Source organism: Lepisosteus oculatus, chromosome 5, assembly GCF_040954835.1.
Source record: "Lepisosteus oculatus isolate fLepOcu1 chromosome 5, fLepOcu1.hap2, whole genome shotgun sequence".
Lineage (NCBI taxonomy): Eukaryota > Metazoa > Chordata > Actinopteri > Semionotiformes > Lepisosteidae > Lepisosteus > Lepisosteus oculatus.
In genome coordinates this window covers 51,420,089-51,434,408 of record NC_090700.1, presented here as the reverse complement: position 1 = coordinate 51,434,408, position 14,320 = coordinate 51,420,089, and the positions used below count along the sequence as shown (strand labels likewise).

General features: G+C 33.8%; 1 protein-coding gene and 1 long non-coding RNA gene across 4 annotated transcripts in view; one reads left to right on the top strand and one right to left on the bottom strand.

The window, feature by feature from the left end:
- Positions 1-14,320, bottom strand: part of insyn1 (inhibitory synaptic factor 1) — a 49,765-nt gene that overhangs the window by 18,678 nt on the left and 16,767 nt on the right. Inside the window, exons 2-3 of one of the 2 annotated variants that reach the window (XM_015343619.2) lie at positions 12,561-12,606; positions 9,832-9,874 (exon numbers count right to left, since the gene is read on the bottom strand). The exons of the other annotated variant lie outside the window; for it this stretch is intronic. Coding sequence (XP_015199105.1) covers positions 9,832-9,867 — 36 coding nt within the window. The 5' untranslated portion in view covers positions 9,868-9,874; positions 12,561-12,606. The remainder of the gene's footprint in view (positions 1-9,831; positions 9,875-12,560; positions 12,607-14,320) is intronic. 2 annotated transcript variants of the gene reach the window in all.
- The window catches only part of LOC138239236 (uncharacterized), a 34,306-nt gene continuing 22,633 nt past the window's right edge, over positions 2,648-14,320 (top strand). Inside the window, exons 1-3 of one of the 2 annotated variants that reach the window (XR_011189714.1) lie at positions 2,648-2,744; positions 5,060-5,145; positions 6,065-6,156. This is a non-coding gene — a long non-coding RNA (uncharacterized lncRNA). The remainder of the gene's footprint in view (positions 2,745-5,059; positions 5,146-6,064; positions 6,157-14,320) is intronic. The other variant, XR_011189715.1, reaches the window with a different exon arrangement.

Genomic DNA, 14,320 nt, shown 5'->3' with positions numbered 1-14,320 from the left:
TTTCATTGCCAGCAATTACTGCTGCACGCTGTATTGTTGTGCATTTGATAAATAAACTTTGATTGATTAATTACCTTGGATTTCCCTCAATTGGTGGACACAGCCGGCGGTGTAGTTAGTTATATGGATTTACATCATGAGTACTTTGCATATGAAAGTGCATAATAAAAGTACAGTATGCAGTACCCTCATATTGTTTTTACAATAAGATGAAATTATAACAGTTGGCAATTCCAGACTATGGCTGTATGAAAAGAAAGTTAAATTGGAAAGTTCTAATTAAAGAAAACAAAAGGTTGAAAAGCAGGTCAAGATCTTTTCTCTCAGTTTTACAAAGGTGTTTGTCATGAAGTGAATCAGAACTGTTAGCCGTTTTATGGTTCTAAGTTCAGGTATTTGGTTAACCTACTTGATTAGGTTGATTCAGCTCTTAATAGGCATCATTACTGTACTAAACATCCTTGATTCAATTCAGTGATAACTTTTGCTTAAGAGGAAAGGATTGCTATTCTATGAAAGATACTAATTATTGACACTTGGCAGATAGGTTAAGTCAAGTTTATTTGCCAATTAGCTTATTTTAACTTATTTGTCTCCCTGCAATAGTTGGAAACTGCTGTCTTCATAGACTATAACTGATTCCCCATTAGAAACTACTGTATAGTTATGGAAGTTGTGGACCTTAGTTGATTTTGCCACTATGCCAGAGTACACATACAGCTCTCTCCTTGGCACTGAGAACATGCTGCTGAGATGGTCTGATGTATCAGTGACAGACCACACCAATGATTCAGTGCACCCGCAGTGACTGACTCAGTTCTGCTGAACACCCACCATCGCCATTTAAGTTAATACATTACAAGCAATAGTTACTATGACTGATGTGTAAAGAAGTTACAGTAGATACAGAATTCAACCTACATTTATTACTTTAATAGCTAGAGCTTTAAAAAAATAGACATAAGACTATATAAACCTATTCGTTTTTTTAATTCTCCTTTGTAAATCATACTGAATAAGGAAATCAAAATAGTATGCATACTGTTATGTTGAAAATATAATGTAAAAAAACAAGTGATATGTTATAGGCTGTACACTATTTGTATTTGAGTAATTGGTTGTATTTACCTTATTTTATTTTGGAACACTGTTTTCTAATGTAATATAGAGTGCATTACACTTCTTTATATTAAAGTAATACATCGTTTTCTTTTTGTTCTGGTTGTAGTGGTTAGACACTATATACCTCTTTTGTACAGTTAATGTAGGCTAGGAGAGGGATTCATTTTTGGTGATAGGCTGTGATTCTGGTTTTTAACAAGTTCAGAGGGTGTGCTGTAGTTGAAATTGGAAAAATAAATTTATTCGGGTTTTCCCAATGTAGCTCTTACTCTTAGGTAATTAACAGCTTGCCTAATTTAATCTTTTATGAGACTACATTACAAAGTACTATAAACACACTGAAGCAATATCAACAATATCAGTGATGCTTATTATGTTAAGTCAAGATTGAAACTGTGTTTTACCAACTTTTTAGACTGATTTTGGTTGTTTGTATTTTCTTCCTTCTTAAAGACACTCAAAGAACTATTTTTCATTTATATCCAAAGCAATTCATTAGAATAATTATTGTTTGGATAAGGTTTTGAAATGAAATATTTTTTTTGAAAACATGATCTTTTTTAAATTATTCACAAAGTGAAAGTCAGCTAATGGCACAAGTAATTATGTTGAATTAAGCTATGTCTTTCATATTTTAATTTATACCAATTGCTTTGACATAAATTATGGAAATATCATTTACTCTACATTTTCTCTCTTAAACATTGACATTCATGTGCTTTCACAGTCACTGTATGATTTTCCAACTTATTCTAAAATCTTCATATTGTTTCTGGAAAACTCTCCAATGGGAATGGTGGGACTTTTAATATACAGTTTAATGTGCCTATATGTAAAGGTCAGTTGAACTAAAGATTAAATCTACCATTTAGGTGATTTTATTCATGGTTTATAGACAGGGGTATTTTTGTAATTTCTTGAATTGGAATTAATATTCTAAACAAATGTCAGGAGGAACAATGTTTTTAATTTCTCAGTTACAGTACAAGTGTCACCGTCGCCTCCTTGCAGAGTTTAGAGGTGTGGATGGAATGCAGCAATAATGGCACAGCCACAATTGCAAAGATGTGCAATGGTGTTTATTAAGAGGAACTGTGTTCCCAAAGTCCACACCCCAGAAACAAACTAAAAAATACAAACTAACCAAGGGGGAAAAAACATAAAGCTATAGTACAATAATATATATATATTAACTGATGTAAAAGAAAATAGATTATTGTAGGCAGCTCCTATTCTACCCCACAACCAACTTTCTCCTAACTCCCCCTTCCTATCTTGAAGAGCTCCATTTCTAGGTTAAACTCCTCCCCCTAGAATATTCCACTATAAAGCAAAAAATATTTTACAAAATAATAATCAGAATTCTGAAATACACATTTCTCCATTGAGTACACAACTAAATAATGAACGTATTATTACCAAAAATAAAATATCATACTCCTTTTATGTACATAAATGTTGTTTAAGAAAATACTACCCCCTCTTAACGGCATCTTCTTACAAATCAATCCACGAATGCGCAACTCTGAAACAGGCAGTTTGAAACAAAGTTTGTGTTCTACAGGTTGTGGGAGAAACCATTTTACGGTGAGAAATCCAAACAACTTATTTATTTGAAACCGGTGAGTTGATCATCACTTTGCTTCATCTCACTTCTAAAACAAAGAAAAACGGGTGTTTGGTTTTAGTTAATGTTTAATTTTGATAATACGGGAACAACCTTACTTTACTCTGTGTGTGCACCCACAGAGCAAGTATACTGTAGCTATCCCCAGAATTCCAAACTAGTTTGTTTATGTAGGAAACCAGAGTTATCGCCTTTGTTTAGATAGCGAAAGGTTTGAATTTGTGTACATGTGGATACCTCACGAGTGCCAGGTGATCTGGAAACGGAGTCTCTAGGCACAACAAGACTGACTAGGAACCTTTGGACAGGACATTTCTTTGTATTTGATATTCTTCAGCAAGTACTGCTGAACTTCTGTCACAGACAGTTTTATGTGACATGCAGAGACAGTGAATATGTGTATACATATAGATTTGTGTAGATGTTGAGATTGTCCATGTCATGGATCAACGGTAATGTCTTCATTATCTTTCCTCCTTTCTGTCAATACTGTGAGCTTGCAACATCTATAAAAAAGGAATGAAATGATTGGAAAGATTATCAGAGAATGAGTGCATGGAGTCTTCTCAACGGCACTACTTTTCATAAGCAGAGCCGACAGACATCCACAGACCACCAGCTGTGACCAACCAGTTATGACAGATTGGTTGCCCAAGTTCTCAAGTGATATTTATTTTTTTTTAACATATTTGGACCATTCTCAACTGCTCCCTTTAAATATTTCAACAAGCCTTCTATGGGAGAACTGTGACTTAAAAAAAAACTAGCCTGGAAAAATGTTAAGGACAATAAAGGGATTAGCATCACAAAGGACACCTCCAATGTCATACAGTATATCACCTCCAAAATGATATTTTGATACTTTCCGTTTGATTAACAAATGGGTGAGGACACGTTTATTTTGATTTTTACAAATGTCTTGAAGATTAATAATCAAAGTTGTAAATTTCCTTTTTCCTAACCATCATTTATTTTCAAGATTTGTTGGTTAGAAAGTTACCCCTACACATGTTACCGAAAGGAGTATACAGATATTCCAGGTTTCCAACTCTAGACCTCATGATCTGGATTCCAGTAGGTTTTCTGTCTCACTTTAAATTGTCAGCATCTTAAGGCTGCAGGGAAGGGATAAACTGGTTCAGTTAAACTTTAATTGGATCAATTTAACACTCCCAGTTGAAGAGCTACTGTATATAGAACTTAAGGAGAGATAGAAAACCTGGTGTATTCTAGACTGTAGTTGGGAATCCCTTTACACAGATTTATTTAATTTGCTTCCACTCACTTTGTGAGTGCTTTACTTTAGTCCTGTTTTAATCTGAGTTCTGCATTCACAGTTGCAGAACTCAGTTGCAGAACTCTTGCGAGACCAAAAGGGATTAGAGATGCTCCAGTGCTGCTTTGTCTTTGTGAACCATCTTAGATACCTGATTGATTTTCAAACCTAAGAAATGGAACACTACCAAGGAAATGGACCCACTAGAATAAGACAGTACTTACTCACCTCACATTACCTATTCAAGATCAAAAGTTTCTTATCAGGCTTTTCAAGAGAAAATTGAATGTACTGTATATAGTACAGTTTTTACGTATGCTGCACCTAAATGCCAATTAAAATGTGAAAATAAACATATTACTTCATAAAAGATTTTTTCACCTCCAGAAGATGTTCAAACTCCACGGGGCAAGGCAAATATAGTATTACAGATGAAAAATCATCCCTGTTTTTCTGTTACCATTGCTAATACATGATTTGCCATATTCAGGATATATATTGAAGTGGATGTTTAAAAATGGAAATAAGAATTAAGAGAATATGCTATTGAGCATGGTGCTGCAAGATGGCACAATGGTTAGCGTTGCTATGTTGCAGTACTGGGGCCCATGATTCAATTCCTGGGGTGGTATCTACATGGGGTTTGTATGTCTTTCCCTTGTTTGCGTAGGTTTTCTCTGGGTATTGCAGTTTCCTCCCACAGTCCACAGGCATACTGGTAGGCTAATGGGAAAATTGGTCCTGTAGGTGTGTGTGTGTGTGCATTTCTGTGTCTGTATGTCTGCCTTGTATTTAAATGGAGTCCCATTCAGGGTGTATCCTGTTTTGTACCCATTGCTTGCTGGGTTCAGCTCCAACTCTCCCGTGACCCTAAACTGTACGAAGCAATTAGAAAATGGATGCATATACTGTAAGGCACTTTACAAATTAATGTAATGTTAAAGTTACAGAGAAGCTATAACAACAACAATAGTTGTAGTAGAATTTTTTGAATGTCATGTACCTTATCTCAATTCCCATTTGTCCATTTTCAGTTTTGTAAGAGGCCTTCACACCCTGTTTCTTCCACCATGTAAGATGGAGGCAGAATCCTGAATGTTGTACCATATCCCCCTCCCAGGTGAGCCAGAGAAATTTTCACAGCCATTACAGCCTGAGAACATTTGCCTGCAACCACTACAGTAGAGATAAACATAATAGCACTTTGAAATATACAATTCCCTCACTATAATACGTGGTACAACCTCTTGTGAAACAGGTGTTGCTGCTTTAATACGACACACATAATCATCTTTTTTAAACTTATTCTCATGTTTATCATATTATTTACACCTCATGCAAGGAGATAAACAGGTAGGACTCTGGATCAAAGCTCTTTATGTATCCATTCAACAGGTACATCTACTGTACTACATACTGTAAACTTCACTACATTGTCTTGCCAATACCTCTCCCTAGAGGGACCACTAACTTGGGTTAAATTTGGATGTGTGCTTATTGATTATGGTCTGTCTTCCTTAGACAGCAAAGTCAACAGTTGTGCAATTGTGCAACAGTATATTCCTTTTTTTCTACAGAGGTCTGAGACAATTTTAGGATATGTGAACCATGCAAATTTCCTTAACATAAGAGAATAATGTCATGGCTAAATCATGCCACTGAAATGAAGTGCTCACTTCCACTTTTGTACATGACCACAAGCAGTAGAAGCCACAGCACAGTTGAGCCATATCAGCTAACACAAAGAGGACTTGCAGAAAACACCATGTTGACAAAGGAATAGTTAATCAATCTAATTTAGAATGCTATTTGTGTACAGAATTCCACACATTTTTACAGAAACAAAATCACTTGTCGATAGTTCAATTAGGAAAAAATAAGACAGATACAAATAAAACAATTACAGTAGCAATGCATTACAGTAACTTGCAACTAAAACACACACAGTAATGTGATTAAAAATACCACAGTACAGTATTTAAACCAAGACTTTACAAAACCAATTCATACATAGTTGTTCTTAATTTCTTTTTCACTAGGAAAAACTGACCTAAGTTCAGGTTCCTGCACTTCAGTTAAAGTGCATTCTGGCCTAGGATACTATTACTGAATCTGTCCCAACAAAGATAAAGTGAGTACTCATATTATCAACATATCAAACATTACTTCTCATTTTTAAATAGCCATTAGTAATGTCTGCAGGCAGCAGCATAGCCCTGACAGCCTCTCCCCTATTGCGTTCTCCCACTATTTGACACATTTTATTTTATTTATTTCTTCTTGTCTGGTAGTCTCTATGTGGCAGCCTGTCCCTGGGGCTGTTGTCAGTTCCATTTCACTGCCACATGTATAAAAAAGTGATTTATGAGGTTTACTGTCAAACATCCTCTTTATGTCTCTGTTAAATATCTCTAATGTTAATTTTTTTCCTTCCTTCTTTTTCGGTATTCAGGGTAACATGTCTTCATCTTGACATTTTTAGTATTTTCAAAACAACTTCTTAGAATTGGCTGTGTTTCAAAACATATTACTTGTGTCTGAATGATTCTTTCTTGCATTCATGCCAGTTCTGTTTAGTTTTGGATACACAATCTACCAGACAAAATATAAATTAGGATTAGAAATGCTTAGTTTGAATACCATGTTATTTTAAGTACAAGCAACACAAAAGTCCACTGTGGACCCTGACATAAGCATATTATCAATTCTGTACAAGCATTCATGTTCACCACACCTGCTGCTACAAGCACTAAAGCACTAAAAATGGCAATTTCAAGAGATTAGAATAATATGACATAATAAAAGTGGATATCCAAGCCACTACAAAATCATTTTGTGTCACTGCACTAATGCTGTGCTTATTTGCTGTATTGAGACAATCTAATTGAAAGTACGTGAATCATAATAAAGTGCAAAGGGGAAAATAAAAGATTTTCTTAAACCTTAACTTTCATGTTATTGAAATCATCCATAATCTATTGCAACTACCTACTGTTCCATCTTGCACGTAAGCAGGTATTTGTGTTTAAAATAGTATAACCTTTATCTGCAATGCAGATACAGCATACAGCAAACACACAGACAGACACCTTATGTGGAATGACATAGCACATCTTACCAGAATGTAAGAAATCAATTTTTCATTTTTTATATCATTTTATTTGTACACTGATTTCCCTTGTAACATCTTATGAGGTTGGATCATAATTGTAAAATGCAGATGATAATGCACTTCATGCATTGGCACTTCTTGCCACCTATGCTCAATTTAATTGTTGCTCCTGCTGCTAGTACAGAAACAGAGGGTAAAAAGGGGTGTGCATAAAGATTAGTGTTGCTTGGATTTGGAAGGAGATTTTTTGAAACATTGTTCATTTAATATTTGAAATGTAAGGAGGAGGAGTAAACTACAAAAGACAAAGAAATTAATGAGAAAGGCTTAGGTAGAAAGGCTTTCTGCCAATTGATTCTGAGATCAAGCTACAGTTCTTTACCCTGTGTTAACATGGATTTCAGAGTTGCTGACTACAGCTGGTCTTTACAACTTTTTACACTGCATCTCCTTTTCCTTCTGGAATTGGTAGAACATCAAGATATAGATTTTTTTTGTTGCAAAGTTGCTGCTGACAAAAAAAGAAACTTTTTTCCTAAGTATGTCATGAGTCACATATTCAGCTTCTTATAGGTTAGAAGCCTTCAAGATATGTGACTTTATTAAAATTCTAATTTGTTGTCTGGCAAAACACCACCTTTACCACAAATTTAAAAAAGGAAAACTATTCCTTTTTTATTTTATTTAAGCTGAAAAGAGCTTAAAACTACAATGTTTAAAATGATCAATAAAACAAGGAAAATATCTCCTTTAATGATAAATTCATTTTAAACCATACCATTGTTTGATGTATTCATAGAAAAAAACCTGGAAAGGCAGATACAGTAGAGATGATGAAAATCTATCTGTGCGGGAACATGTACAGTACACACCTGATACATGACAGAGTGGCACCAGGAGAATGAAGAAAGCTTATAAAAATGATTTAATAATATATCAGCATATCCTTCAATGCCATATCCAGCTCTAACATACAGAAAAAGTGCAGTCTGACATATGCACTAAGCACAGCTCTTTAGTCCATGTTTGCTCTGCAAACAAGTACTAATATTTCTTTCAGACCTTTTTATGTTTGACAGACATTCAGTTAATATACATTTTATCCCATTTATTTTTTCTCTTATCCCATATCTTGTTTTTCTGTATTAAAATATATGTCTTTGTGCATGGTACTGTACTGTATGTGTATAGACATCTATTAAAAACTTAAGCCACCTCGTAGAGTTTCTTGGATCTACCATTGACGGAATTAGACAGATTAATAACATAGTTCAAGTAGGTAGCTACTACAGTAAATCTGCATGCGTAGGCTGCAAAGGAACAAGTAAAAGTTTATTCCATTCACCCGAAGAAGGCTCCACAGCCAAAACATTGTGTTTCTTTTCTTCTCTTTTCAGCATGAAATAAACCTTAAATGGACCTGATATAATAAAAGATGTGTTACTTATATGGTCTTATTGAGAAGAAATATAAATATTTTTTTCTTCTCCTTGAGAGCTGATTAGAAAATCACAGGGTGTATTCTTATTAAAAGCTTACTGTAAGTACACCGTTTTGGGGTTAGCCTGCTGTGAATGTATGACCACCAGCAATTCATCTTAGGTTATATGTGAAAACGTAGGTTATATGTGAAATTAAGCAACCAGATTCTTATCCCATAGAGGTCTTCTAGCTAAATCATGAACATTGTAAATAAATACTGTAGCAGTATCCTCCCCAGAGGGGAGAAAGCAGTAAAATATGGGTAAACCCATAAATAGAACATGGCTAAAGAGTACAATGGACCTTATAATATTGAATGAACTGTAAATGCTGTCAATTCATTAACACTCACTTAAAACCTGATTAAACCTGATTTTGCAATAAAAGCTGAATCATCATGACATTTTCAGGAAATATTTACTCCACCTCAAATTTAAGAAACTTCCTTTGAGCTCCAGAGTTAAACAGCAGAGGTTTTACAGGGCTACTATAAAATGACTTGTGCAGCACAGTTTAGAGGTTTTAGATTCCTTACAAAGTTTACTGCCTCTCACTACATGGTAGTCACTAACACTCCCTGTAGGAATGATTAACTACCCAACACTCTCTTCTGTTGTAGAAAGTTCAAGAATAAAAATGGTCTCTGTCACCTGTAGAGGTCCATGACCCTCAGGTAGAGTCTATTTATTAAATGGGGTTTGGGGATTCAAGGACATATTCTGGGACCTCTGAGACTGGAAGGTATTTTAATAACTTCAGTAGAATTTATAAATCACTGTAGAGAGCACAACCCCTGAAAAGACAGCTAGGACACACTATCTACTGTCAGAACACGAAAACAAATGAGTACTTTATAGCAAGGCGCTTTGAATTCCCACGAGAAAGGATTTTTGTGACTGTTTTTTTTAATTTTATTTTAAATTTATTATAAATTTACATAGAATTCCAAAGTAGTGCTAGTATAATTCTAGTCAACCGGAGGAAATGGCAGATTAGATTGTAGTTAAACTAATTGTAGGTCAAACTGGATGGTATTTCACGCAATTCAAGGACCTCAATTGAACACACACCTTCAAGCACAAGCATGTAGTTAAGGTAGGTTATAGTAGATCTATTTTTACAAGATCTCGTTTTAGACATGGTCTGATCTAGAAATATATACACATGTATCCAATATATGTGTATATCATATTCTACATATATGCACCTTACCCAATATACTGGCTGCTCTGCTGTCCCAATTGGCATCCCATCTCTGCACAAAAATACAGGTGTAAATATAGAAAATAAAAAGATTAAACCACCTCTCCCTTGTACTCCATCACTTGGATAAAAGTTCAACTTTGTCTGAAAAAACGGCAGCTTTCCTTATTGGGAATTAATGTGTTTTTTTTTTTTTCAAATAATTAGACAAAGTTATGGTCCTGTATATTATGTAATTTCCTTTTGATTGATCCGTTGGTGCTAAAAAAGTGAAATCTTAGTAGAATTCTTGTGATGTTTTTTTTTAAATATCAGGATCAAAGAGTTTAAATATATCCACCTTTATTATTTTGTCTTTCAGCATTAGTACCCCAGCAGAGTGAAGTTAGTTGTAATTACTTCAACAAAGTCTAGACCTTTCCACACTATTATTTCAATTTAAAATCTTAAAGTTTCAGAAAGGTTTTAGAAAAGGAGATGTACTGTGTTTTCTTTTTTTGCTGTGTTTGCAAAAACATGAATTAGGAAAACATTGATGTAACTGCTCAGCAAATTCATAAATGCATCCTTAAATGTCTAAGATGGAACAATAATACAAAAGTTACAACACAGAAATTGCTCTAGAAAAAGACACACTTATATATACATTTTAAAAAGTTATGCCAGTGTGCAAAAAATTCAGAATAAACACTCAAACATGTTAGATTGTGTTTGCAAAATATTAATAAAACCCTTCACATTTTACTTTTATTGAAAAATATAATAAAATACACATTAAATTAAAAGAGTTAAGTTTTGATCTAACAAAAGAATAAGGAGAGTGGAATATTTTTGCTACTTGTACTTTTATAACATTCTCTTAAGGAATTATTTACTATTTTATTCATTTTTTCATCAGATATTTTACCTCTCAATGTCCTTAAAATGGAAAAGGTACTTAAAAGGAGATGTAAAAAACATCAAATAAATACGTCTGAAACGTATATTGTATACAGTACATTTCTAAAAGTTTGGCTTCTGCAAACTTTTTCTAGTTTTCTCATATCACTAAATATAAAGTTTAATAAGGTCATACATTGTAATACAATGTTGTTTTCAGAATGAATATCCATGCATCCTCATATTCTATAATGTGTCATTATTTTGGTCATGTATATATGACCTATTACTGGATAAAAAAGAGAAAAGCCTTTCTCCATGAATAACAGGAGATTGATTGCTTGTTTGAGTCCATATCTTTACATTGTAATTGCATCAGTTTCCAATACTGAATCCCACCCTTTGGTCATCAGTATTTTCTAAATGCATTCTTAAAAGCATTGAAGAACAAAATAGGAAAGCTATTGATGGGGGAAAAAAAATTAAGCTATAATTTAAATTTGTGGGTAGCTATTGAAACCTGTAAAGCTGAAATGGTTTGCATTTTTTATCTTTTGCTCTTGCAGTGGCTTAATTTTTCAGATACAAAAAGGCCTCGGGCACTAAACTGTTTTCTCATTGAATTTTCTGGCTGTTGGATGGTCATTCCCAGAGCACTGCTGTATTTATAGTTGTTGGCATCCAAGTATTAAAATCACCATATTGAACATACCGGCTTAAAGTTTCCAGTATTGAACATATTGAAGGTGCTAGCTCTGCAGTCCCTAAAGAGACAATTTTGTTAAATTGACAAGTCTCTGTCATCCAAGTACTATCTTTCACATATTGGATTTGCTGGCACTACAGTTTTACAGTTGATTGTACCAGATTTACAGCCTGTAGGTTTCCAAAACAGAATTCAGCTCAATGTATATGTTGAATTACTGAATCTTAAAGTACATTTTCTTTGTTGCTATTTCATTTTGTTAGTATTCCTGCCTGTCTGATTGAGTTCCATTACATTAAGATACACAATTGTGTCTGACAATTAATTACTGTTATTTAAGGTTTGAAACCAATATTTGGAGGTTTCACAGAATTTTCAAATATTTTTATTAATTATATTTAAAAAATATGTATAGTTTGTGTCCTTTTGAGGAAAATGTGAATTTTAAAAGTTCTGTTTAAAAACACCATGTGAAATCTTTTGAATTTGACATTCCCCCATGACATGAAGGAATCATTACTAGCTTGTTTTTTAAACTGCAGACAGGTATTCCATTTTTAACTTCTGCAAAGTAATGAATCATATATGCCTTTGTAGAGAAACAGTATTAATATCCTGTAACATTTATGTGAACATAATTTCCATCTGTTTTTTTTCCAAAATAGTTAAAATTCAGATTATAGAAGTTGTAATTGAGACATACCTGTAGCTTAAAGTAGACTATCCCTATTATTTTGATTGGACATTCCTATTACAATGGTATTATAATACCTCCTGTATAGTTTGCTCAATATCTCTAACCATTTGGGAAAAATCGTACTGGAACATACAAATGACAGCAGCAAATCTGTTAGCAGGTTTTTATAAAAGGAGGTCTAAAATTAAATTAGGTGGACAACTAGGTCCACTCCATGATTGTTGTGGTAGGTACTTGTATTGGTTTAATGTTAGCTTTACTTACCCACAGGTACTTTTTAAAGTGTTAATTCTTTACCATGCATAGAGGTTTTTTAAAAAAATGCTTCTTACCACATATGGGCAAGTGCTTCTGCAAAAGAACATAACAATTAGATATTTAAGTTATCGCCCGATGAAAGTGTCACACTGCATGTGGAAAACAGTTCTTACAACTGTTGTTGGACCACCTACTTACCAAAGAATGTTGCTTAACCCTTCTGGTGACTGCACAATATGAAATCCTAAGAGAGGGTGAAAATGTTAGTCAATTAAATGACCTCTCTGTTAATTTGAAACATTTCTCAATTGATTTATGAAATTACGGATGAAGTCTAGCTTCTGCTTGAGGAAATTTGTTATTCCTCCAGGATGTGTTCTGCATTAGTTTTTAGGATCAATAACTCCATCTCCTATCTCTAACAGCTGTAGAGACAAAACTCTTTGTGAATTCACAGACTAAATTCATTAAGTTATCCTTATGAATCAAGTGGGACAATAAATTGGATAATATTACTATTAGCTTTACTATTATTACTTATTTTTGTATTAAGCATAGCACAGTTAGAATCCACATTTAAGACAAGATAGACAATGATAGGAAAGTCAAGAATTACTTGTACCCTTTAGTGCAGATACTGCATAAGGCACACATAGCTGAGATATTTTATCCAAACTCATATGCAGTAAAATCTACTGACTTGCAACCTAGTTATGAGAGCTGGTATAGCCTTTCATAATCATATATGATAAATTCTTATTTTATAAGGTTTAGAGGAAGAAATGTGATAGTAGTGGAGATAGGTTCATAGATCAAATAAAAAACAGTCGTTGTTGGAGGATTTAAATTAACTAATCTACTTAATTATAGGAAGCTTTGTTTTTCTCTTTTCTCCTTAGAAAACAAAGAGTTGCTAAGCAGTGAGGTTACTGCCTCATGAATATAATCCGTGATCATCTAAATAATTTCTTACTGGTAACAACATTTTTTTTTTGCCGTTTCTGTCTCTTGGAGAGTGGAAACCATATTGCGCAATCAAATCATAAATTCAAAGGCAAAAATAAAAAGCGGTTTAGCAGTGCTAAATGTATCATTAGAGTGAACTAATTGTCTGTCAGCAAAGAGTTCTTGCTATTAATATTCAATGCAAGACAATGTTGTAAATAGGGGCTACATTGTTCTGCTTATTTACTAATGATTCCACTTTTCGAGAAGCCACTCCCTTTTCCCTTTTCAATCTGAGATAAGAAACATTGTTAGCTTATATACATATTTCTTTCCAACACTGTGACTAGATTAGAGAGAATGCCAATGTCATAAGGTGACTTTTCTGCCAAGCCACATTCTATTACTCTTTCTCTATCTTGAAGTGACTAAATATTCTATACAGACTCTAGACACGAATGTGATAAAGTAGTATGAGAGTTTGTGGATGCACTGAAAACTGTAAATCGCTTGAAAGAACTGGTTAAGATGCCAAGAGGTCCCTGGAATATTTGCCCTGGGAATTAATTAGTTCTACAGTATGACAGAAACACGGAGGTGCTGTCTAACAAGTCACACTTACAAAGTTTTACATGTCGAGTAAAGAAAAGTGGTCCAAAACACTGCAGCATGGATATATATGAATAACATTGGAAGAAGAGTATTGCTACTTATTTAATTTCTATTGTTTTGTGAACATTTACAAACAAACTTTTTATGTAGCATAACATGAAGAAAATAACTTCATTTATTTTGATAATGTACATTTTCATATTTCCCGTGGTATTCACAAGCATTTTAAAATGGTTAACATATATGAAGAGACAATACTGTTTTGAAGGACTTGGCAGTTCCTTCACCTTCATGTTAACAGGTAATGAACTGTGAGCTTCCATAAACTGAGTTTGATTAATTCAACTATTTTATCGAAGGAGATCATAAAAACTGCACAGTAATTAGTCTAATTTATTTTC